This window comes from Crocuta crocuta, unplaced genomic scaffold (genome assembly GCF_008692635.1).
Source record: "Crocuta crocuta isolate KB4526 unplaced genomic scaffold, BGI_CrCroc_1.0 scaffold39, whole genome shotgun sequence".
Taxonomy (NCBI): domain Eukaryota; kingdom Metazoa; phylum Chordata; class Mammalia; order Carnivora; family Hyaenidae; genus Crocuta; species Crocuta crocuta.
The window spans coordinates 8237657-8262721 of NW_027533334.1; the positions used below are offsets into that span (position 1 = coordinate 8237657).

At 43.5% G+C, this 25065-nt stretch overlaps 1 protein-coding gene across 1 annotated transcript in view; it reads right to left on the reverse strand.

The window, feature by feature from the left end:
* Nucleotides 1-1684: 1684 nt before the first annotated feature.
* Nucleotides 1685-25065, reverse strand: part of LAPTM4B (lysosomal protein transmembrane 4 beta) — a 75000-nt gene continuing 51619 nt past the window's right edge. Inside the window, exons 6-7 of the mRNA XM_077748179.1 lie at nucleotides 22971-23066; nucleotides 1685-2306 (exon numbers count right to left, since the gene is read on the reverse strand). Coding sequence (XP_077604305.1) covers nucleotides 2229-2306; nucleotides 22971-23066 — 174 coding nt within the window. The 3' untranslated portion in view covers nucleotides 1685-2228. The remainder of the gene's footprint in view (nucleotides 2307-22970; nucleotides 23067-25065) is intronic.

The following is a 25065-nucleotide window of genomic DNA, read 5'->3' on the forward strand; positions in this document are numbered from 1 at the left end:
AACGGTGAGATCACAACCAGAGCCCAAACCAGGAGCCAGACGCTTGACCGAGCCAGCCAGGCACCCCTCCGTGGGGTCATTTTCATCCAGACATCACAAGCCCCCCACAGCGGGGTTGAGAGGACTCCATACTCTGCAGGGGTAACTACGGAGGCAGCTTCTGTGCAGCCTGGGTGATGCTGTGAGTCAGGAAAAGCCACAAGGCCAGCCCCACAGGGAACCCCGAGAGCGAAGGGATGTCCTGTCTGTGGTGCAGTTGGAGGGCCACGCAAACAAGATCTCCTCTGAGGCTCCTAGACAGACCCTCAAAATCAGCACTTCCCTCTCCCTGACCATGAGTGCCATTTTCCATACCACCACCATTATTCGACGCAGGGCTGGAAAATCAGAGAGGAACGCACGAGTAACTGAGATGTCCCACTTGCCTTCAGGGGTCAGTGAGACTGCCGTCAGGCCTCTTCCCATTCCTCACACCTCTTAAGAGGATCAACTTAGTGTGACTCTTCTGGGCACAGAGCTCCCAGGACCAGCATTTCTTCAGTTGAGTTTATAAAGAACACTAACGAGCTATACCCAAAGAAATCGCCGAGGCAGATTCTCAGGGATAAAAACCTCCCCTCCCATCTGTCTCATGTAATCTCCCTTGGGATGGAGTAAAATCAGAACTGCCTATTAAAAGTGCACCATGGGGGCACCTGGGTGGCTCAGTCAGTTATGCGTCCGACTTCATTCAGCCCAGGTCATGATCCTGCAGGTCCTGAGTTTGAGCCCCGCGTAGGGCCCTGTGCTGATGGCTCGGAGCCTGGAGCCTGTTTCGGATTCTGTGTCTCCTTCTCTCTCTCTGCTCTGCTCCCACTCCCACTCTGTCTCTCTCTCTCTCTCTCTCAAAAATAAACATTAAAAAATTAAAANGAGCTCGGCAGAGGTGGGGTTTAGGAACATTAGGAGCTCGGGTTTGTTTGGCTCTATTTCCCTTGGCCTAAGATGCTCTGATTTTATCAGCACTGAAACACTAAAAAATACATATGTGTGAAACAAGTTGTAAAGCTGCCTCCTGAAGCCAAACTGTGTATCTGCATGGCCACGTGAGTGGGAAGGGTCCCTAGGTACAATGACCTCAGAGTCAAAAGGGTATTTACTCAGATGTGGGCAAATGTCACTTTAATTGTAAATCCTTCATTTACAGCACACTCAACAGTGAACAAACAGGAGAGCTGTGACTTTTGAACACATGAATATCCATCCCTTGAAATTCAGAGAGTTGAGACACGAGCATTTCACAAGAAAAGCACCCCTCTTCATTTTTCTGAAGACTGTCTTATGTTTTAAAGATGACTAGGCTTACTCGGAATCTCAAAACAGTATGATGTACCTTGCAGGGAGAGAAGAAAACCTTTTCTCATACTATCAGGCAAATACTTAGTGAAAAGGGTCCTGGGTGGAGATGGGAAGCCAGGAGGAAGGGAGCACCAGATATCATGCGGAACTAAACAAATCATCTCCACCTCTCTAACACGGATGGGACACGCCACTCCATGGGTCCCGAGGTGGGGTGTGTAAGGACAGCCATCAGAGAGTGGCTGCTGTCGCTGGCTGTGGTTGTTGGAGGGTCTCAAATTAGCCCGTGGACAAAATCCTTAAACAGCAAATACAAACTGTCACAGACTGGAAGTCAAAAACAATCTTAAGGAAGGTCTTGTTTTATTTATATAGATATGGACTCCTATTTACCTAATTAGAGCAATGATTACACCGTGACCTTCCCGTTCCAGAAGGGTTTGTTCAAACACTGGAATGGCTTAAGAAAAGCATCGTCTAATTTCGACTTTATTTTACACTTTGAAAAGAGACAGAGGGAAGACAGAGAAAAAGTATAACTAATTCCCCCCAGACTCTGGGGCCCAGCAGGTACAGAACCAGACTTCTCTGACTCCAGGTTCACTCATGCTGCCGGGAAGTTTCAATGTCTAGGGAATCCCAGGAAGACGAAGAAAGCCCACTGTGCCCCACCCCTACACAAAGAATTCTACAGTGAGTCTATCACAGTGCTTTAGCTGAAGCATATCTTTAAAACTAAAGAGGGTTTCAACTGAACATCTAAATTTTAAAACCGTAGCATTTCGGCAACAAATAAGCTCAGAGAACTCGTCCCAGAAGTGAAATGAAAGAAGTATTGCTCTGACGTCTGAAAACCAAGCCTCTGCCTCAGCTCTGCCCCACGCTCAGGCTTAGGCAGACACATAAGGGGGCGGCGGCTCCTTGGACGCGCCATTCATAGTGGCATCATCGTATGGGGGTAACAGCACCTGAGAACAAACAGGGAAGACGAGAGTTAGTGTGTAAAAGTGCACATACATTCCCCTGAGCTTTAGCTTTAAAGGACCTTTCGTGCAATTAAACGTTTACCATACCTGGTACCAAAGATCAACTTGACAGCAAGTGGCTACCCTTTGATGACATTTTCTTAAGGAAGAAAATGGGAAGAGGCTTTTGACCCTTGTGTCGGTTTCCCTCACCCTGTTCACGTGTGCCTGGAGGGCCATGGGATTGTCTCTTGGTCTAGAAAGCAGGCGACCATGGCTCTCCAGAGGACAAAAGGCTTCTGGGTAATATCTACATGTATACACCAATTGGCACAGGCACCTAACGACCACAGAAGCCACGCTCATGGTGAGATCAGCCACAGTTTACCAGCATAGCCCTGGTAAGTTACTTAGCCTGAATTTCTACATCTGTAATAGAGGGATCCCCGAGAATTAGAGGTCTATAAAATACCCAACACTGCTTGATGCACACCTGAGATGGTCGATATCATCTGCAAATGGCTGAAGAGAAACAAACAAGAACAAGCACTCCTGCTGATGGACAACCTTTCTGTTCACATTTCAAGTATAAAACCAAGTGCTTAACTGTTCACAAGCTGTCAACCTAAGAAAATGCCGACTGATTTTGGAGTAAAAAACAAACGAGGGAAGAGCAACTCAATAGAATTAGCCTTTATTCAATCCACTAACACTTATTATGTCCCTACTGCATGAGAGGCATTGTGGGTACAAGATAATTAAGATAAAAGACAGTCTTAGGAATTGAGAGATGAGAAGAACGAGAACCTTACCCACCCCAAGTGCTTTGTGGAGAGAGAAAGAATACTCACAAATGGAACCAAACCAAACAACATTAGGGACATCACTTACTTAAACTGAAAGCAGTAAATGTAAAAGTCAATTTCTTGCCTTTTCATTTATTTATCCCTTTAGCTTCCAGAGGGAGAGCATTAACATTTTCTTTTTAAGTTTTCTGTTTTAAGTTTTCATCACACCCCATTTCCCCAATACCACCACATATGCACACACTTGCTCCTCTCTTAACATACCTGACTGCTCATTTTTCTCTTCCTCTGGTCTGGGAGCACCTCCAGAGTTGTAGCCCTGTCTCGCTTAACCCCAGCGATGGCCCCAGGCCCTATTCGCTAGTAGGAACTCAGATGCATGTAGACTAAATGATGGAGGCATCCCTGGGGCTGGCCCTAGAGAGTCTGTATGGGGGGGGTCAGAGGGGAAAGTACAGCCAGACCTTGTAGGCAGAGGATGTCTACATGGCCTAGAGGCCAATTAGGAGACTGGATACCACCCCGTCATTTGAACAGAAAACATTTCAGGGGCACCTGGGTGGCTCAGTTGGTTAAGCATCTGACCAGTTCAGGTCATGATCTCACCGTTTGTGGGTTCGAGCCCCACGTCGGGCTCTGTGCTGACAGCTTGGAGCCTGGAGCCTGCTTTGGATTCTGTGTTTCCCTCTCTCTGCCCCTCCTCTGCCCTTGCTCACACTCTGTGTGTGTGTGTGTGTGTGTGTGTGTGTGTGTCGCAAAAAATAAACATTAAAAAGTGTTTGAACAGAGAACATTTTATAAAGAGTCATTGACAGAGGACTGGAAGTGAAACAAGTAAAATCGGGCACGATCGATGCATGGGTACAAAGATGATGTTAAAGAACACACAGGAAACACTACGTTAGGCCTCTCGGGAAGATACGTGGATCTGGCCCAGAGAGAAGAGAAGGCACTGCAGGTAGACCAGTAAGAGCACCAGCAAAGGGAGGAAGCCTGAATGTAGAGTACCTTCTGGGGGCACAAGGAAAGACGGAGAAGGGTCAGAGCATGACCTGAGCCCTGTCTGCCACCCGAAGGCACTTTACTTAGTACCTGGCAGCAGCATCCTGACCAGGGATCCTCAAGGTCTTGCCTTGACGGGAGAGAAAAGTGTACTCTCTACAACAAAGCCACAGCTCTGCTCCCTGCGTCTGCACATTGGTGTGTGCGTGCGTGCACATTAGATGTGGGAACTTAAACCAGTGGCAACAGCCGTGACCAACACCAAAAACATTACATTTTCCAGGACTGAGCTTCAGCATGAGGCTCCTCGGCCTCATTAAGCACTGAACTGATTCCTATCTATCATTACTCTTGAAGAAATGATCCTAACACACAGTGGAACTACTAAAAGGGGAATGAAACCAAGCCATTTCATCCAATTTATTTTCTTTCCTGAGCACAATACTCAGATTCTCCAAAAATGTACATTGAAGATTAAACATGAAATTAAAAAAAATTTTTTTAATGTTTATTTAATTTTGAGAAAGAGAGACAGGGCAGGAGTACAAACACAGAGACATTACAAATTACAAGGGGCAGAGAGAGAAGGAGACACAGAATCCAGAGCAGGCTCCAGGCTCTGAGGTGTCAGCACAGAGCCCAATGCGGGGCTTGAACCCATGAACTGTGAGAGCCGAAGTCACCAGTTAACCAACTGAGCCACCCAGGTGCCCCTGAAATTCTTTTTAAGAAAGACAAAAAGTACTGTAACTTTGCCTTTTGTCAAAATATACTCACTTTCACATGAAGTTTGGCAGTTTGTCACTATTTCTTTTATCGTTAAACTTGTTTTATTACTATGTATTTATTTTGAACGGGACACAGAGAATGTGAGGGGGGGAGGGGCAGAGAGAGAGGGAGGATCCCAAGCAGGTTCTGCATGCAGTCAGGGCTCAAACTCACGAACCATGAGATCATGACCTGAGTCAAAATCAAGAGTGGGACTGAGCCACCCAGGTGCCCCTTAAAACTTGTTTTAAAGTTTCACTTTACATCTGTATCTTATCTCAATATTGGCCTTTTGCCTCAAACATTCTATTGCCTTGGACTCTTTTTATCCAAAGTCTAGAGGTCTGGCGATGAGTTTGCCCTTTCACTAGGGCTTGTGACAGCCTCGTCTGTCTTTACTTCCCCACAACCACGTAGTAAATGCTGACTGAAGACAGTCTTCACACAGTACCCTCATGCTCTCTTCACTGAAAGTCATCCAGATGGAATCAGTTTTACATTTTGAAGAGACAGTGTCATTTTTTAAAAAAAAATCTAAATTATGTTAGTATTATTGATAGATTCAAGGAAGGGCTGGTGACAGGGGACGGCCATACTGTATTATAGTTTGTCAATACTGACTAAAAACACCTCCTGGTGTCCTTTTCTACTAAAAATCAAGGAAGTACTTAGAAATCTGAGAAAACAACTGTAGAGTCAATTAAGATAGAACATGCCAAATAAGACACCATGTAACAAAACTGGTTGAAATCCAATTATTTTGACATTTCTAGAAGATGGCTTTTAGCTAAGCTCAGTCTTTCAGTTTTAAAAATTTAGTCATTCACAATGAATGACTAAAAAAATAATCTCTGAGGACTAAGAATATAGGTCATGTCCTACTTCAAACTAAAGTCATTGCCTGCTGAACAGCAGCTGCTCAATGAGTAGACAAACACAGAGACATTACAAATCTCAACCACAGAGAACTTCAAGCAATATTCAATACAATGAAATTCTAATCTAAGTACAGTCCTTTGGAGTTTATCTTAATAGGAGCTCAACCACAAGTGACTGTGTGATAGTGTAACTTTCTTCCACGCAGATGGGAAAATCCTCCTTGCCAGTGACTCCAGAAGGCAGCTGTTTGATAGGAAGAGTAGAGTCTGTCTGTGGTGTCTCTTTAGTTGGGCGTTATCTTGCTAGGTTACCGCGTGCTTGTGGGAAAGCAGCTCCTTGGTCGTTTCGGTTCAACTCCACAAATACATCAATATATAGAACAGTTAGAGGGAGAAATAAATTAACATCAAAGGTTGCAAAATGTAACATAGAAGTGATTCCAACTGGCCATGAATCCACAAGTCATTAAAACTTGGTAAACGAATTCATTCCATCAACTACTAAGAGATGATAAAATGGCCAAGAGAAAAAAACTATCGGTAAAAACAGGAGATGTATGGGTACTATGGTTAGATTTGGACTTCCACCATAAGAATAGAGCTTAGGCATTAAAAGCTTATTTGGAACTCTAGAAGCTGCCAGCTTTACACTACCCACCCACCCCGGAAAGTATTATATGTAAGTTATATACAGGTCTTCAGACATTCACAAAATTACACGCCCAATTTTGTGTTTGTGCAATTACTTTCCTAGGAAGAGTTGTCAAAGCTTTCATCGTGTTCTCAAAGAATCCTCCCCGGAGTCTGGCTGTCAAGACCAGAGGTCAGTATGAGGACCAGGTAAACTGAGCCAGAAGGCTGCTTGCTGGTCCCTGCATCCTAATCGGCAAGATAAATTAAAATGAAACCAGTGACCAGGACGATGGCTGTGTGACGCCTGTCCACCCTGGGGCAGGGGGAGGAGACACTCTAGGAAAGAAAGAGAACTAGGGCGCCTGGGTGGCTCAGCTGGTTAGGCGTCCAACTTCAGCTCAGGTCATGATCTCACGGCTCATGGGTTAGAGCCCCGCATTGGGCTCTGTGCTGACAGTCAGCTCAGAGCCTGGAGCCAGCTTCTAATTCTGTGTCTCCCTCTCTCTCTGACCCTCCCCTGCTCACACTATCTCTATCTCTCTCTCAAAAATAAGTAAAACATTTAAAAAAAATTTTTTAAAAAGAAAGAGAACAGATGGCCTTATAGGATCAAACATCTGGAAAATAATATTAATAGGTGGTTGACAGATCTAATAGCCACACAGAAAGGATGGGGGCTTAAGTAACAAGCAAAACACATGGCAGCTGAAAAAAACTAGGCAAATGTTTGCTGGGAAGAAACAAAAATTATACAAGAGAATGCACCACGGAGCTCCGCGCTGAACACATACACGTACGTGAAGATGCACATACGATGCACATCGTCCACAGTAAGCACTGACTGAGGGCGGCACCAGAAAATCTGTTATTACAGTATGAGGAGGACTGTGAGGAACATGAGGAGGAGAATGAGAGTTAAATCCTCAACAACAAGATGTCAAAAGAGATCTTGAATTCGTGATCACACAGCAAGGTAGACATGATTTTAAAATACAGAGGTAAACACTACAAGAAACAAGAGTTGCCGTGCTTACTTGCTGTGATAGGCAGGAGCGGGCAGGACAAGTAAGAAACCAATCGTTCAGTGCATGATCTTCAGCTACGTGTATATAATACTGTGTTAACACAAATAACATAAAAAATGAAAGAGTAACCATGCCAGCGTTGAAGTCGAAGCCCGTCATCAAGGCGTGACTTTCAACCTGAGGATGGTGGGCAGGCTAAGGGTTGTGTCATTCCTTGCTGGCTGGAGGCAAGTTGTGGACTTGACAGGAGCTTCTGCAGGGGCCTGGAAGGTGAGACCGACTGGCCAGATTTGCGACTCTCAGAGCAGGGAAGGGTGGGAGGGCCTGGACTCCAGCAGTACAGACACTTAACAAAGCGACTGAGGAGCACGGTGCTGGCTGAGGTTACTACCTCAGATGCAATATGTTCTCACAGGGAGGGTGACCAGGACCGGCCCCCACACCCGCCTGAGACCCTCCTCCAGTCCTGTGAGCCCAACCTCCACACCGGAACATAGTGTAGAACACCCCACACCCCAATGACAACTAGAGAACTATGGTGCCCTGAGGTACCCCCAAGGAAACAAATGTGTGCAACAGGGAAATGAACAATTCTCTCATTTACCGCATGCTTCCTGCTACTCATGCCCAGGTCAACAGCAGCCTCTGAAGTCAGGTAGTCAGAGAAAGACAGATACCATATGTTTTTACTCATATGTGGATCTTGAGAATCTTAACAGAAGACCATGGGGGAAGGGAGGGGGGAAAATAGATACAAACAGAGAGGGAGGGAGGCAAACATAAGAGACTCTTAAATCAGAGAACAAACTGAGGGTGGATGGGGGGAGGGGGAGAGGCGAAGGGGGGTGATGGGCATTGAGGAGGGCACTTGTTGGGATGAGCACTGGGTGTTGCATGTAAGCCAACTTGACAATAAATTATATTTTAAAAATTAAGAAAAGAAAAAGAAAAAAACATATCCAGCCTCATGCCTTACCTACGTACATCTGGGCACCTGTCGAAGGGCAGCTGGGCTGAGAGGGAGAGATGAAGATGAGGGACTGAAATGTGGGGCAGGATGGCCTATGTCCACCTAGCAGGGGTCCTCCCAGGAGGGGAAAAGCACGTGCAAACTGCATGTCATGAAAGACCAAGGCACACAGGTAACGGTTTAGGTGGTTTGCTGCCTAGTGAGCTGGGTGCATGAGGTTGTATTATAGGAGACAAGCCTGGGGCAACAGGTGGGATCCGAGCTGGTCCTGTCGGTGGTGACAGGAAAGCAGCATTTTCTTCCATAAAAACCAGGGGTCCTCAACCATTTGGGGGGAGAGGGGGTGGACAGGGGTCTTTGGGAACTGAGGACACACAGACTGTTTTTACAAAATCAACTGCTTCTCTCCCCACAAAACATGAAAAAACAAAGAAAATACCACCGTGAATGAAGACTTGTCTTTCTTGTTTTGTCTCCTTGAGTTGGGGGGCGGGGAGGGGGAAGCAAGGGGACTGGCATTCGTGAAAGCACGACAGCTCATGAGAGCGGCCACTGCTGACAACACATCAGTAACAGCCCCTCAAAGCTGCCTCACAAATAAGACGGAGCTGGTAGATGGAGTTAGCATTCTGCCCCCTCCTCTCGTTTCAAGGAAATATTAGAATGCAAGCCGCTGAGACTGAGGTTATTGTAGGGGTAAATCCTGAATCTGTTCTTATTTATTAAGAGGGAAAGAATACCAAACCACTGGCAAACTGACCCCACAAGTCACAAATGGCTATCACATAGCAAAGTGGAGTAACGCAGTAATAATACGTGGCACAGGACCCTCTGAAGATTTTAAAAGATCTTTTGTTTTAATGTTTATTTATTTTTGAGACAGAGAGACACAGAATCTAAAGCAGGTTCCAGGCTCTGAGCTGTCAGCACAGAACCTGACGTGGGGTTTGAACTCATGAACCATGAGATCATAACCTGAGCTGAAGTCAGACGCTTAACCGACTGAGCCACCTAGGCACCCCTGAAGACTTTTTTTTTATTTTTTCTGTCAGAGAGAGTATGTGAGTGTGTGTGTGGGAGGGAGAGAGAGGGAGAGAGAGAGAGAGAGAGAGAGAGAGAGAGAGAGAGAGAGAGAGAATATCTTAAACAGGCTCCATGCTCAGTGCAAAGACTGAGGCACGGCTTGATCCCATGACCCTGGGATCATAACCTGGGCTGAAATCAAGAGTCAGATACTCATCTGACTGAACCACCCAGGTGCGCACCTATGAAGACTTTTAAATAAAGGGTTGACAAATCAGTTTCATGATTTAGATCAATCTGGCAGCAAAAGAGAGAAAAAAACTGCAAGTTGAGCTGAAAACATTAATCTAAAGGACTGATCGTAACAAATTTAAAGGTGACTGGTCAAGGTGACAAGGCAGACATTGCTACCATCCACTTGAGCAGAAGAAAGCAGCCGACATGGAAGAAATAATGTGAGCTCTGCAAGGTGCAGAGGAGACAACTGGATGGGAGGGGTATGGGCATGGAGCTGGTCTGGTTCACTAAGTGATTTCCTCCAAGTGAGTGCCAGTATGCATTCACAAGAGTGTGCCGTACACTGTTTTCTTCCTGTTTGCTGCCAGGTCAAGAAGCCTGAGGCCCGCTGGGGTCGTGGCTGAGAGCACGGGCTGTGGGGCAGACCATCTGGATCTACCAATCCCAACTCTGAGGTCTCGGGCCGGCCACTTACCTCTTAAAGCTCTACTTCTCTCCATCTATAAACAGGGACCATAATAGCCTTTCTCTCACAAGGTTAGTGAAATAAACCTCAGCAATGTGCTTATTAGTACATGGAATGTACTGAGGCTCAACAAATCACTTTATCCCACGCAGCTATGAAAAGATGTTGTGGCTCACAGTATTGGTCATATTGCAAAATAAGATGAATGAGTGTTGCAATGACCCAGAAACAAGGCAAAATGGAAATTAATTGGGTTATAGGGTTTATATTCCATATATGAATGGGCAGATAGATATAGAAAGAAAGGAAAAGGGAGGGAGAGGAAGGTAGGTTACTTTTTTCTTTTTTAATGTTTATTCATTTTTGAGAGGGAGGGAGAAAGAGAGCAAGCATGTGCAAGCAGGGGAAGGGCAGAGAGAGGCAGGGACAGAGGATCCCAAGCAGGCTCTACACTGACAGCAGAGAGCCCGATGTGGGGCTCGAACTCACGAACTGTGAGATCATGACCTGAGCTGAAATCAAAGTCAGACACTTAACAACGGAGCCACTTAGGCGCCCCTACTTTTTTCTGATAGTTAAACTAAAACAAGACTTTATGGAATCTTGGGTGGCCCAGTTGGTTAAGCATCCAACTTCGGCTAAGATCATGATCTCGCAGTTCATGAGTTCAAGCTCCACATCAGGCTCTCTACTGACGGCATGGAGCCCTCTTCAGAATCTCTTTCTCCCTCCCTCTCTGCCTCTCTTCTCTCAAAAATGAATAAACGTTAAAAAAAAAAAGGACTTTAGGGGCACCTGGGTGGCTCAGTCGGTTAAGCATCTGACTTTGACGTGGGCCTTGATCTCATGGTTCTTTGGGTTCAAGCATTAGGCTGCGTGTGGAGGTGGAGCCTGGAGCCTGATTCGAGTTCTGTGTCTCCTTCTCTTTCTGCCCCTCTCCCACCCCTGCTCCCTCTCACTCTCTCTCAAAAATAAATAAACATTAAAAAAAATAAAAAAGACTTTATGGAACAAATCTTTGTATAAAAGACAGTGAGTAATGTGTACTAACACATAATAGCTTTAGCTACTATTTTTCAAGCCTTTAGTGACTGTTTTGCAAGCAAATTATTCTTTTATTGATTTTCTACTGGAATTTGTTAAATGTAAGCTTGATTTAATCTAGAGGCAAAACAACAAGTAGGGGAGAACTAAAACTTTCTTGGGAAAAAGATGTCCTTTAAAAGAGCCAAAGGATTAGGTGCTGCTGTTTGCAAACCCACGTGCAGGAGAGAAAAGTTCAACTATGAGTTCTATCAAGGCCAAAAGTTGAGATTCTTAAATTCCCAGGATGGTTCCAACAGTTGTCCTACAAATGCCTAGAGAACTTGGCTTAAATCTCCACTAAAGCGGAGGGCTGTGAACTATGGGGGCCAAATCTGGCCTGCCACCTGTTTTGTGTGTGGCCAACAACCTACGAATGGCTTTCACATCTTTTTAACGGTTTAAAAAGAAAAAAATGCTTTGTGATATATGAAAATTACATAAAAGTCAAATTTCAGCATCCATAAATAAAGGTTTATGGGAACACGGCCATACTTACTCATTTATGTATTATCTACAGCTGGCTTCACACTACAACAGCAGGCCTGAATAGTTATGACAGAGACCATGTGGCTCAGAAAGCCTAAAATATTTACTCTCTGGCTCTTTATAGAAAGCTTGCCTATGCCTGTACTCAGGAAAAGCATTACCCTGATTTCTGCCCTTGGAAGAAGGAATAATGTCAGATATGAAATTACATAGCCTGAAAACAATCTCAGCATTTAGAGGCACTTAGGTCTTCCAAAGGTCCTTTTAAATTAATCCCAAGAAGTCAAAATATTTTCTCTTCTTCACCATTTGTTATATCCCAAATGGTCTACAATGTACCTTGTTTAAAACAGGCGGCACATCTTACATCGACCACACCATATCTGCCTATTTAGAAGAGCTTTTCCTTACTCATGCCAAACAGAAAGGAGACAGCTGACTTATGAATCTTCACGATTAACGGAAATAGCCATTTGGGCATGTGGGATAGAGTCATCACAAATAGAAAGTCTGGGTTATCTACATTAACTATTTCCAAACTTTTGGAATATCCTCATGTATAATATAAGTAAGTAAACATACACATAATCATATTTTTTAAAACTCTAAGGTACACATTTTTGTACATTTTAACACTTGAACTGAGGCTCTTCCTTGTAATTGATAGCATTTTACAATAAACAGTACCTAAACTAATGGTGTGATTTACAACCCATGGCATCTTATATCCAGTGAATCCAAATGCCAAGAGACGGAAAGAACATAAACAGCTTTTTGGGGAGGTTCTTGGAAGAAATCCCTACTGAGCCCTGTCTGCCTACATAATAAGAAATTATTTCCAGCGGCAAATAAGAAGAGGACTTTGTTCTCAATTCACTGCAAACTAGTATAAATTGCACTTACTTGATATTATAGGAGGAAGTCATTATTTCTTTTAATTCTCAATAGAGAAGCACTCAAATTTTCTTTTACAGATTAGACTCGTAATATAGAAAGAACTCATACTTTAAATATTTCAAATTGGGTCAAAAATTCTCACCGGTGTGTTATTTGGTCTGGAAATACCAAATTAACATACCTGCTCAAATTGAAAGTTAAAATGGTTCTGAGCACTTAACTATCTAATATTTAAATAACTATATCTAAATAAATACACCTTTAAAAACCTATACTTTTATCTAAAATAAGACCACCTCATTTAGCTACAGAGGAAATGGAAGGGATGAGCAGCATGTTGTCAGGCTAGGTTCAAAAGGCACCTGGCGACTTCCTCTGCGCTCCCCCAGCCTGTACCTTCTCCTGCAGGATTCCACACCACTCCTCCCAGAGGCGGGCCAGGAGGCAGGAAGAACCGCTCAGGACCTCAGATCTCAGATCTCAGCTTCCCACTGTACCCAGTTACCCCCTTTCCTGTATACCTCCCTCCCTCCTCGCACCGACAAGGGAGAAATATCTCCTGTATCCAGCGAAGCAATGTTTAATTTTCTACTACAGTCTAATTTGTGCCTACATGCTTCATTTTTTCATAGCTAGAAGTACACTGCCAACTTCCATATTCTGCCTTTTGAAGCATCACAAGCCTTTTGTCTGTTGTTACACTGTGTTTTCGTAATAATTTTCATGACAATGATGACATTTTGTCAAGCGGATAGATCTTCATTTAACCAAACCAGTCTCCAATTATTAGAAAAATGAGCTTAGGGGCACCTGGGCAGCTCTGTCAGTTAGGTGTCTGACTTCGGCTCAGGTCATAATCTCACAATTTGTGGGTTCAAGCCTCCACATTGGGGTCTCTGCTGTCAGTGCAGAGCTCGCTTTGGATCCTCTCTTCCTCTCCCCTGCTTGTGTGTCCGCTCTCTTGCTCTCTCCCAAAAAATAAACACATGCTACAGAATATGAGCTTGGATACTTTTGCTGTTAAAAACAATGCAGCATAGGGGGCGCCTGGGTGGCTTAGTCGGTTAAGCGTCCGACTTTCGCTTAGGTCATGATCTCACGGTTCGTGGGTTCGGGCCCCGTGTCGGGCTCTGTGCTGACTGCCAGCTCAGAGCCTGGAGCCTGTTTCAGTCTGTGACTCCCTCTCTCTCTGACCCTCCCCTGCTCACGCTGTCTCCCTCTCTCTCTCTCTCTCTCTCTCTCCTAGAAATAAATAAAAAACATTAAAAAAAAAAAAAGTTAAAAAACAATGCGGCATAGGAGCACCTGGGTGGCTCAGTCAGTTAAGCGTCTGACTTCGGCTCAGGTCATGATCTCACGGTTCGTGGGTTCGAGCCCCACATAGGGCTCTGTGCTGACAGCTAACTCAGAGCCTGGAGCCTGTTTCAGATTCTGTGTCTCCCTCTCTCTCTGCCCCTCCCCTGCTCATGCTGTCTCTGTCTCTCCCTCTCTCAGAAATAAAACATTTAAAAAATTTTTTATAATGCAGCATAAACATCTTTTGCATTTTTAAAAATTGCTCCCTTAAGATACACACCCACAAACTTGTCTTAAAATATGTTAAAAAATAAAACCCAACGTCTCATTTGTTCCTAGAGCAAAAATCAATACACACTCTTTTTTGGACAAGTGTGATACCTAAGTCTACTTCTGTGTGTGTTTTAAAGTTAACTACAATGAAAATTGAGGGTAATTTTATCCTCTGTTCACTGCAAAACTACTATAAATTGTTCTCACTTGCCATTGCTATTAAGAGGGTTACAATTTTGCAACTGATTAATATCCTCTTCTCCAGGATCACAAGGAAAACTGGGTTTATTTGAAATGTTCTTCCAAAACTTTCAGGTTTCAAATATTTATATGCTGACCGGACTGTTCCACATGCTCACTGGATGAAATAATTGAAAAGTTATATGGGTCGGAGAGAATTTCTAGCAGACTAGGAGATTTTTTTTAAATGCCGGATTTTACTATGGAAAGAGAGAAACATGAACTGAGTTAACATCACGCCCGGTCGGCTTGACCCTCAGACCCTACGTGAAAGCAGGTGAAAAACTTTCAGGAGGAAATCTCAGGGTGAAGCCAGTGAGATCTCATGCACCACCAGCCATGTGAACACGGGAGCAATCAGGAAGCTGTGTGGGGCCGACTTACAGAAAGTAGGTCTGCTTAGCACCACTCTAGAGAAGGCAGCTGCCTTGCTGTTACAAAGCTTCCTTTTAACCTTTCCTTCCTTCCAACTCTTCTAAGTCACCCTCCCATCCCTTCCACTGTGCTAAAAAGCAAAAATAAGCAAGCAAAATTAAAAAGTTCTACTGTTTTTTAAAAAAATTTTTTAAAGATTTTATTTTTAAGTAGTCTCTACACCCAACATGGAGCTCGAACCTACAACCCCAAGATCAAGAGTCGCATCCTCCACCAACTGAGCCAGCCAGGTACCCTCCACCCCTCCCAGCCCGCCCCCCCCCCCCCCCACAGAAGTGCCATTGCTTCTAAGATTTGTGACTTGACTTGAGAAGAATCAGTTCAGTGAATTGTGTAGCTGCTTCGCTCCTCACCCTGGACAGGTACATGCCAGGCACGGGAGGTGAGAACACACCGTCCTGGCCACAGTCTGCCGACAGTCTAATCTGAAAGGAAGCTGTTGCGTGAGGACAGACAGAAGCCAGATTGCTCGGATCCTTAATGCCCCTCCTGCCACTCGCCAGCCGTGTCTTCCTGGGAAGTGACCCATGTGGTGCCTCGATTGCCTCTTCTGTACACAGGGCTTAGGAGACCCTACTTCAGGGACTCCTAGGAGATGAAGTGAGCTCATATACTCAAAGCACCCGGCACGTAAGTCTGGAGAGAGAGCCACGCTACAGAAGCCACAGGGCAGGAAGGTAAAATAGAAGCAAAGAGCAGAACATCACTACAAGTATTTAGCCCCCGAGTGGAGAGCATTGTGGGAGCAGTCATGGAGACCGCACACCAAAACGTGCTTGGACCAGGTACCTTCCAAGGCCTTGTGCTACCCTCAGGCTGTGATTTTATGTTTTACCTACAGTCACACACAAGAGATGTCCCTGAGAATCCTCTTACTCCATATCCCCTCAACTATCAGCTTCCATTTCTACCTCCTACAGCTCTCTCAAATCCTTCCCCTCTTTCTCTCTCCCTCCACAGTGGCCCTGGATCAGACCTTTATCATCTCCATCGTCACAGTCACCTTGACTCTGGAGATAGTGTCCTAACTGCTCTTTCCACTTATTTGAGAGTTTACCAAATCTCTACCAACCTCTCACATTTGTCTTGGCTTTTTAAAATTACAAGGGGGCGAGGAGGGGGGAAGCTTAGGGAGATCATACAAACTTAAACTGCAAGGCCAAAGGACACCACCAATTGAGATGTTGCAAGTAAGATCCTCCTTCTATATTCCAGTAGGTGGCAGGCCAGAAGCTTCAGGGCCCAAGCCACACGCTATGAATTCAAACGCTCTAGCTCTTAGTTCTGAGAACCTTTCTCTCCCCCACCCCTCACTGCTTCTGGACTCTCTGGTCCCTACAGGCAGATGACAGTGAGGAAAGATGTGTGATGTTTTGTGAAGCACGTTTAATGAATCCGAGGTCAGAAATGGAGGAGAAATCTTGAGAGCCAGCCTAGTAACTTAGTCTTCCAGGGAAGCCCTCCTTAAACCGTCTCAGAAAGTGAGGACTTTTCTCAAGAATCCATGAGATGAGGACTGTACATTCACCTGGCTTCACTCAGTCTAGCTTTTCAACTGCAAAGGACCTTCTTTTGAAGTATACCCCAAAATCTCTCCTGCTGGTGATGAGCTCATTCCCTTCCCTTTATCTGCCTCTTTGCNTAAATAAAAAAAAACAAAAGTTGTTGAGACCACTACTAAATCCCACTCCACCCCCAGCCGACCCCCCACCTCCCAGGCAATCAAGAATTTGTTCTGTGGCTTTCCTGACGGCGCAAGGTCAGCCTTTGTTGATCTCAGGTCCCTCAGAGGGAAACAGCTGCTGGGAGATAATCTGGCTTTCACCAGGTCCCTGACTTTTTTCAAGGAGTCCAACTCAAAAAAAAAAACAAGGCCCCGCAGAGCAAAATGCTTTCTGAAGTCAACACAGTAATCCTGTCTATAATATTAATCTGGATTAGCACCCACAATATAACAACACATAACAGGCTCTATGATGTTTAAAATTTTCCTATTTATCCCTAAATAGCTAGGAATTTTCCTACATTACTCAAAGTCTGTGTATGATTCTTTTATCTGGAATCTGAATTTCAGACACCATTTTGGCTAAATATTAATCTCACTGCTTTTAAAGTGCTCCAATTCCAAAGCAGGCTCCCTACTCTGGGCTTTAACTAAATACTGGCTTTACCATGATTCAAATCTTCACTGGTATTAGCAAGACAAGACTGGATAGATTAAAATAGTTTTTCAAATCTCAATTTGCATAAATTTTAATGTGAAGGAAATCTGTTTCTATAATCTACAGGTTTAGTATTTAATACATTTTTCTTCTTTTTTTTTTTTTTTTTAAATTTTTTTTAATGTTTTATTTATTTCTAGGAAAGAGAGAGAGACAGCGTGAGCAGGGGAGGGTCAGAGAGAGAGGGAGTGACAGACTCTGAAACAGGCTCCAGGCTCCGAGCTGGCAGTCAGCACAGAGCCCGACGCGGGGCTCGAACCCACGAACTGTGAGATCATGACCCAAGCGAAAGTCAGACGCTTAACAAACTAAGCCACCCAGGCGCCCCAATACATTTTTCTTCTTAATGCCAAATTTTGATAGAAGTAGGGGAGAGATGACATTATATAATATCTGGAATGTGATTTCTACAACAGTGTCCTTAAAGGAATGATGTGCCTCCTTAGGGAACCCAACAGCATGATGCAGGGACTCAGAGGGGCACTGTGGGAGTTTTTAAAATTTCAAGGAAAACACAGCAACAACTGGTAGATATCACACTCATTTCTTTTCCCCCACCCTAAGTTTATTTATTTATTTTTAAAGAGAGAGCAAGCGNGAGGTTATCATCTCATCATTTGTGAGTTCGAGTCCTGTGTCAGGCTGTGAGCTGACAGCATGAAGCTTGCTTGGAATTCTCTGGTCTCTGTCTCTCTTTGCGCCTTCCCCACTTGTGCTCTCTCTCAAAATAAACTTAAAAAGAAAAAAATAAAGATCATGACCTGCGCTAAAATCTACAATCGACCCCTTAATCAAATGAGCCACCCAGACGCCCCTATGATACTCACTTCTACTCTTAGGTTGTCTGGACCTGACTACTTAATGCAATGGGCAGTTAGGTATTTCTTTTGGCTTACGGGCACCATGAATATAAATACCAAGACCCTAGAGCATTATGAACTAACAGACTGAGTGACCCCTCTCTCTTAATCATTTCTTTTAAAGGCTTTGCTATGGTTTGGTTGGGAAACGAGAGGTTAGATTAACCCAGGGAATAATTTCCAATATCTGATAGTTCCTCCATCCTCCATCCAAGGAGTATTTGAAAGAGTACATAACCGGCTAATAACATGTGTACTATTTTAGAGAGGGAAAAAAAAAAAAAAAGGAGCACACTTATTTTCTACCAACAAGAGCCCCCAGAGGATGCTTCCAGAGGTCACCCTGAGACTACTGAGACTATTCAGCCTGGGAGAAGAGCCATCTGGCCTAATATTTGATAGGAAGTGAAAGGCAACATGTTATTATGTCAGTGTGGATTCCCAATAAAGACATGGACGAAAGAGAAACACATTATTACATGCTACGAGGATCTTAATATAGCTATGGAGTCCAGAGAAAATGACAGAACTAGATCATTCCAACCCCCACTCAGGTCTCAGCGTGAGGCTGCACCATCTTTGGATTTTTAAAGTTGGAAGGCGAACGCTAACTCCTTTCGCTCTAGTCAAAACCGTCTTTAAACATGCAGAGCCCTGTTTAAAAAGAAATATGTTGTCCAAAGCTAGCAATTCAGATTATGGTCTCCACCTCAAGGAAGCAGTGCGCCTGGGAGAAACGGCTGATTAAGAGACCGGGACAGAGACCGGACGGGACGAGCCTGGAGCATCTGGTCAACCAGACAGCCAGGAAGCCACGCTTCTGTCAAAAGACTTTGGTGCCAACCCGAAGAGGCTCCAATTGGCCAAAGGTGGCACAACTGGAGCATCAATATAGACACGGATTGTAACATACTAGCTTTTTAGAGAAAGCTTTTCTTTTTTTCCCTTAGAAACTTCCAAAAAGGTATGGAGTAATAGGTTAAAGTTTTATTTAGGTTTACTGACAAAATTTATCAAGACACTATACTCTTCAACTGGACACCTCAGACTCTTCTCATAACAGGCTTTTTTTTCATGAGTTCATTAGTTCCATTAAAAAAAAAAAAGGCAAAACAAAACAAAAGAACAAAGCCTTCACTAGTCACCTCTAGAGAGTGACAGACCAATGCATCATTTTGAAAACTGATAAACAACAAAACCAAGTACATGTATCCAGGTCACAAGTACCACTGGGTGAGCAAACTGAACACGAGGGGAAGCTTCTCTCTATAGAAATGGTCCAGCTAACAAGTGAACAAGGACTGACAGCACATTGCCATCCTGTAGACCCTAGTGAATCACCAAATCCAGGCATTAGGTATCTCTGGTTGCTGACATTCCAAAAAGGCAGAACCAGCCAGACATTTGCCTCCTGATGGAAGAACAAGTTATCAATTATAAAGTAATGTTGCAAAACAAAACAAAACAAAACAAACCGGCGGGGGGTGGGGCTGGGGGGTGAGGATAATGAATATGGAAAAACTCCTAGATCCAAGTACTAACCTACTGGGAAGACAGAGGACATTATAGGCATACTGTCAGACAAATCTAGTCTGTAGGACAAACTAGTTTCTTTAACAAAAAATTAGAGAATCTTAAAATATAGATTGACCCATTGTTCCTCTTTCAAATAAACCACTAGAAAAATTATGACATTTAAGAGACAACTGGAAATCTGAGCACTTACGGAGTGGGTATCTTACAATATTAAAGAATTATTATTCTAGTATATAGTATTATCTAGTATAATAAAGACTCTTTTAAAATAAGCACAATACCATTATCTTTTTTTTTAAATAGGTCTTTTTAAAAATTTTTTATTTCATTTTTTAAATTTATTTCGTTTTTTTATTTAAAAAAATTTTTTTAATGTTTTATTTATTTCGGGGGTGGGGGGGAAGGCAGCATGAGCAGGGGAGGGTCAGAGAGAGAGGGAGACACAGAATCCAAAGTAGGCTCCAGGCTCTGAGCTAGCTGTCAGCACAGAGCCCTATGTGGGGCTCGAACCCACGAACCGTGAGATCATGACCTGAGCCGAAGTTGGACACTTAACCGCTTGAGCCACCCAGGCGCCCTTAAAAAATTTTTTTTTAATGTTTAAGAGAGAGACAGAGTATGAGCGGGGGAGGGTCAGAGAGAGAGGGAGACACAGAATCTGAAGCAGGCTCCAGATTCTGTGCTGACAGCTCAGAGCCTTATGTGGGGCTCGAACTCATGAACCAAGAGATCATGACCTGAGCCGAAGTCGGATGCTTGACCAACTAAGCCCACCCAGACACCCCTACAAAAATCTTTAAACATACTGTCAGAAAGCTGAGACTTACTCTATATTTTGGACTAGACTATCAATGCAAACCAGTTATGAGAAATGATCAATCTCCCTTCCCCAGATATACTCTTCTTTAAACACACACAGAAAAAGAAAAGTTCAGGGCGCCAGGGTGGCTCAGTCGGTTAAGCATCCAACTTTGGCTCAGGTCATGATCTCACGGTTCATGGGTTCAAGCACCCGCGTCAGTGTCTGTGCTGGCAGCTAGCTCAGAGCCTGGACCTGCTTCAGATTCTGGGTCTCCCTCTCTCTCTGACCCTCCCCTGCTCATGCTGTCTCTCTCCCTCTCTCAGAAATAAATAAAACATTAAAAAAAAATTTTTTTAAAGAAATAAAAAGAAAGGTTCACTAGGAACTGTGAGGAAGTAGAAACATTATCAGCAACTCAGTGTCCTGTCTTAAAAACAGCAAGTCAGTACAGCACAGTTGAGAAGATAATGTCCAATCACAACCACCAAGATTCCCCAGCACCTGTCCAAACACCAGCAAACCATCGCCGCTGGCAGTGGTGCACAGTCCCAAATCCCAGTTACTCCAAACTACTCCCAAGCTGGAAGTTTTTCTGAGGAAAGATGTCTATTATTAGGGGAGCTGAAGATGTCCAGTTGAAAAACACAACTATTTTCAGTTTGTATTCGCCTAAATAAAACCTACTGCTATCCATGTAGGGAAATTCAAAATTTTAAAGGTTCTGAATCTTTCAAAGGGAGAGAAAATAAAAGCTTCCTCTAAGAAGTTGGATTCATTTTAAGGACTTACTCATGGCTCTTAAATTCTCTAAGCACCCCAATTTCTACAAATATCAGACTATCCTTGGATGTGAAGGTACATCTGTACAACACGTACCCTTTTAGCCCTTCCACCTTGCTTCTATTAAAAATACATACAATCATGGGGCGCCTGGGTGGCTTAGTCGGTTAAGCGTCCGACTTTCGCTTAGGTCATGATCTCACGGTTCGTGGGTTCGAGCCCCGCATCAGGCTCTGTGCTGACTGCCAGCTCAGAGTCTGGAGCCTGTTTCAGTCTGTGACTCCCTCTCTCTCTGACCCTCCCCTGCTCACACTGTCTCTCTCTCCTAGAAATAAATAAAACATTAAAAAATTTTTTTTAAATACATACAATCCTTCAGAAAGCACTGAAAACCCCACAACCACCGACAGTGCATTGACATGTGCAATGTGGGCATGATCTTCTCTGAGATACTTCTCAAAGTTCTGTTAAGTCCCGTACGGCATGAGATTTAGGATGAGGCTGCTTGTTTAGTAACTTTATTGGTTCCTCAAACCCCAAAATTCTCAAACTTTGTTTAGATTTTTCATCAGATCAGCAGGACAATAAACGTACATTGGGAGTTCTTCAAGAAAAGGCAGGAAGAAAGAAACTTATAGGTAACGATGTACCCGGAAGCTCCGAGAAGGGAAGAATTATTATTTTAAGCCAGTAATTTTATCAAGATTACGGTAATTACGAACAGCGATTTCTTTAAAGAGACTTAGTGACCCAAGAGAAGTCTTTAAAGGGTTGAGCAGAACATGTGTTTACTGTAATCAGGGCATAGGATTCTGCAGGAACCCCCCCTCGCCCCCCACAAAAGGGCCTCTGCATCTGACCATGGCAGTGACTCTTGCTAAACCATGGCTCACACGCATGTGAGTCAACCAACAAATGTTTGGTGAGCACTTCGGAAAACGATTCGTGTACAGTGTGCTTTCTCTCAGAAATCTTACACAGTCCTCAGGGTATCAGCTTGTACCTGCATATTTAATATAAAGTAGGATATGGTTTTATTCCCATCTTACACGCAGGGAAGTCGAGTCAGGGACAGGTTAAATTATTTCCATGAGGTCACGAGGTGAGTCAGTCACCATAACTTAAAAATCAGAACAAAATATAAAACTCTGTTGTTCTTAGACCTAACACGCCATTCCTATTTACTCTTCCACATGTCATGTCCGTTCTGTCCCCTCCGACTCCACCGATTACAAGCCATCCCACACGTTCATGTCATCCATCACCCACCTTTGCATCAACTGCTCCTTGAGCACTTAATTGTCCCGAGCACTGGTGTCAGGCATTGCGCCAAATAGAAATTCGGTGGAGACATAGGGAGGTTCCTATCTAGAGGGCTTACACTTTTCCCATGAGCCGGGCAGTTTAAGATATTTTCCATAATGTACAAATGATTTTGAGGACTCTTCTCAAAACATGTAGAAAACCTGTTTTCTACAATCCTATTAACTAGGCTTAAAAATTGTTAAGTAGGAAGCAAAACAAGACTTAAAAACATAGGAACCTCTGGCACGGCCATTTCTCTTCCTATATGGTCACATTTCTCTAGGCTTCAATCCACGTTCTCTCTCAAGTGAGAGCATATAGCCATACTAGGCAGAACTGATATCTAGACCTTTATACACTTTCAATAATTCAAGCTTAAGATGCATAAATATGGGGAAGGCACATTTATTATACATCTGTAATATTTTAAAAAATATGCCTGAAGTTGAGCCATCTAGATTTTTTACTATCCTATAAGGGAAACAAAACACATTTCATTCAACTATGAATCTTTTGATGATGAAGCAGCTTCTAAGTATGTGTCAACAACTGTGTCAGATCACAGCGAACACTAGGAACCTCTAGAAGCTATCACATAATAGATGCGTGGCGATCTCCATGTCAAAGGACTTCACACCTACCGTAGTGTCATTGCTGGTAACGTAAACCAGGACATCAGAGGAGTTCCTGCCATTGATGTATCGGTAGCAGTTCCAAACACAGCTGATCAAGTAACCCTGTAAGTGAATAATGGTTATTAGATCTTTCCTTTCCAAGCTTCAGACAATTTTAAATACCCCCGCCGAGAAAGCCGCATTACAACACTTTTATTTACATAACTTGTAAGTGCACATAGTAACTTCTACTAAACCAAAAAGTATTTAAAATTACAAGTGTTGGGTAGAGTAATTTTCTGGCAGAGTGCTGCTATAGCTTATTCTATCATACCACCCCAGAAGACAGTGGGGGGGGGGGGGGGNGGGGGGGGGGGGGGCACAGAAGAGCAGGAGAATCTGTAAGAAAAGTAGTTGGAAAGAGCAATGGCTGCAAACATTTACTGCCTCCAGTGTCACAGATCAGCCAATTTATTAACCCATTTTTCATTACATCTTAACTCTCTGTCTTTGGGATTTTTCTTTTATTTTTATTATACATGATTAAACAAGTCATACGCAAGTTAACTTCTTTCAAAAATGTTCACAGCACATAAATTTGCTTCATGGTCAATAAAATTCACTAAAACATTTCCCATTTTCATAATGAAATAGCCAAAGAAGATAATTAAAATTAACGTCTGGAATAAAGACATGCCAGGAATAAAGAGTGAGTTCATGGGAGTTGTTCTGTGTAGGCTGTGAGCCGTGTGTATTAACTCCAATCACGTGGAACTGGATTAGATTTAAAAGGACTTCAAAATTCCTTTCTAGCTGTACAACTCTTTGATCAAAAAATGTAAAGATGTGGAGAGACTGGAACCCTCATATGCTGCTGATGGGAATGTGAAACAGTCCAGCTGCTTTGGAAAATGGTCTGGTGGTCCCCAAAAGGTTAGAGGGACCATATGATCCAACACTTCCACTCCTAGGTATATGCTTAAGAGAAATGACAACCTGTATCTGCACAAAATCTTGGACACAACTGTTCACAGCAGCATTATTCGTGATAGCCAGAAAGTGGAAACGACCCAAATGTCCATCAACCGACGAGGAGGTAGATGAAATGTGTTATATGCATACAATGGAACAGCGCTCAGCCACAGAAAGGAAAGGAATTGATACATGCTGCAATATGGGTGAACCCTGAAAATATTATGCTGAGTCAAAAGAAGTCAGTCACATGCTGTATGATTCTATTTACATGAAATGCCTACAACAGGCAAATCTACAGAGACAGAAAGTAGATTAGCAGTTGCCAGGGAAGGGTTTTGGTGGTGGGGGGGTATGGCTAGTGATAAAACTGTTCTAAACTTAAGCTGCTTAACCACACAGCTGTGTTCACACAACTCCGTGAATGTACCAAGATCCACTGAACTGTACCCTTTCAATGGGAGAATTTTATGACACATGAATTACATCACAACAAAGTTGTTTGTTATAAAAGAAGACATTTAAGGGCAAAAGGAGTGCTTGTCAACATTTCTCAGAAGAGTGAGGTAAAACATTCTGTTGTGTACTCAGAATGCTGTCTTAAGCTGCGTTCATATTTGACGGTGATTATTTCTTATATTTAAGTGTTCTGTGATGATGTTAAGATGAAAATGTGTGATGTTACTTTACAAAATGTTCCTGGACAGCAATAAGCTGAAACCAGATATCAACCATGAGAAAGACAGGAAGGGCAGATTTCTTGAACAACGTATGCATTATGTTCAATTTACTCAAAGCTTCAGTTTACTCAGCAATGCCATTGTTTCTCAGTAAGGCCTTAGACATTTTGGGGTTTCCAATACAAAGGAAAAGGAACATTTGGACACATTAGTTACATCTTATGTAAGAAGACTAACTACTCCTCCATTATTTTAGCCGTGAACTATAGGCAATGTGAGGCCTCTGCAAAGCTAAATCTGTAACAGAAAGGCTGAACAGCAGCGGGGAAATACCTGGGGGCTGGGACTTCACGGGCCCAGGTGGCATTCTCGAGGGGCCCCTGAAACGCCACGTGCATTCACTTACCCAACACTCCAACAGGGAGAGAACCTCTGGCCTACGGTCACTGAAAACCCAATAACTTACTTCA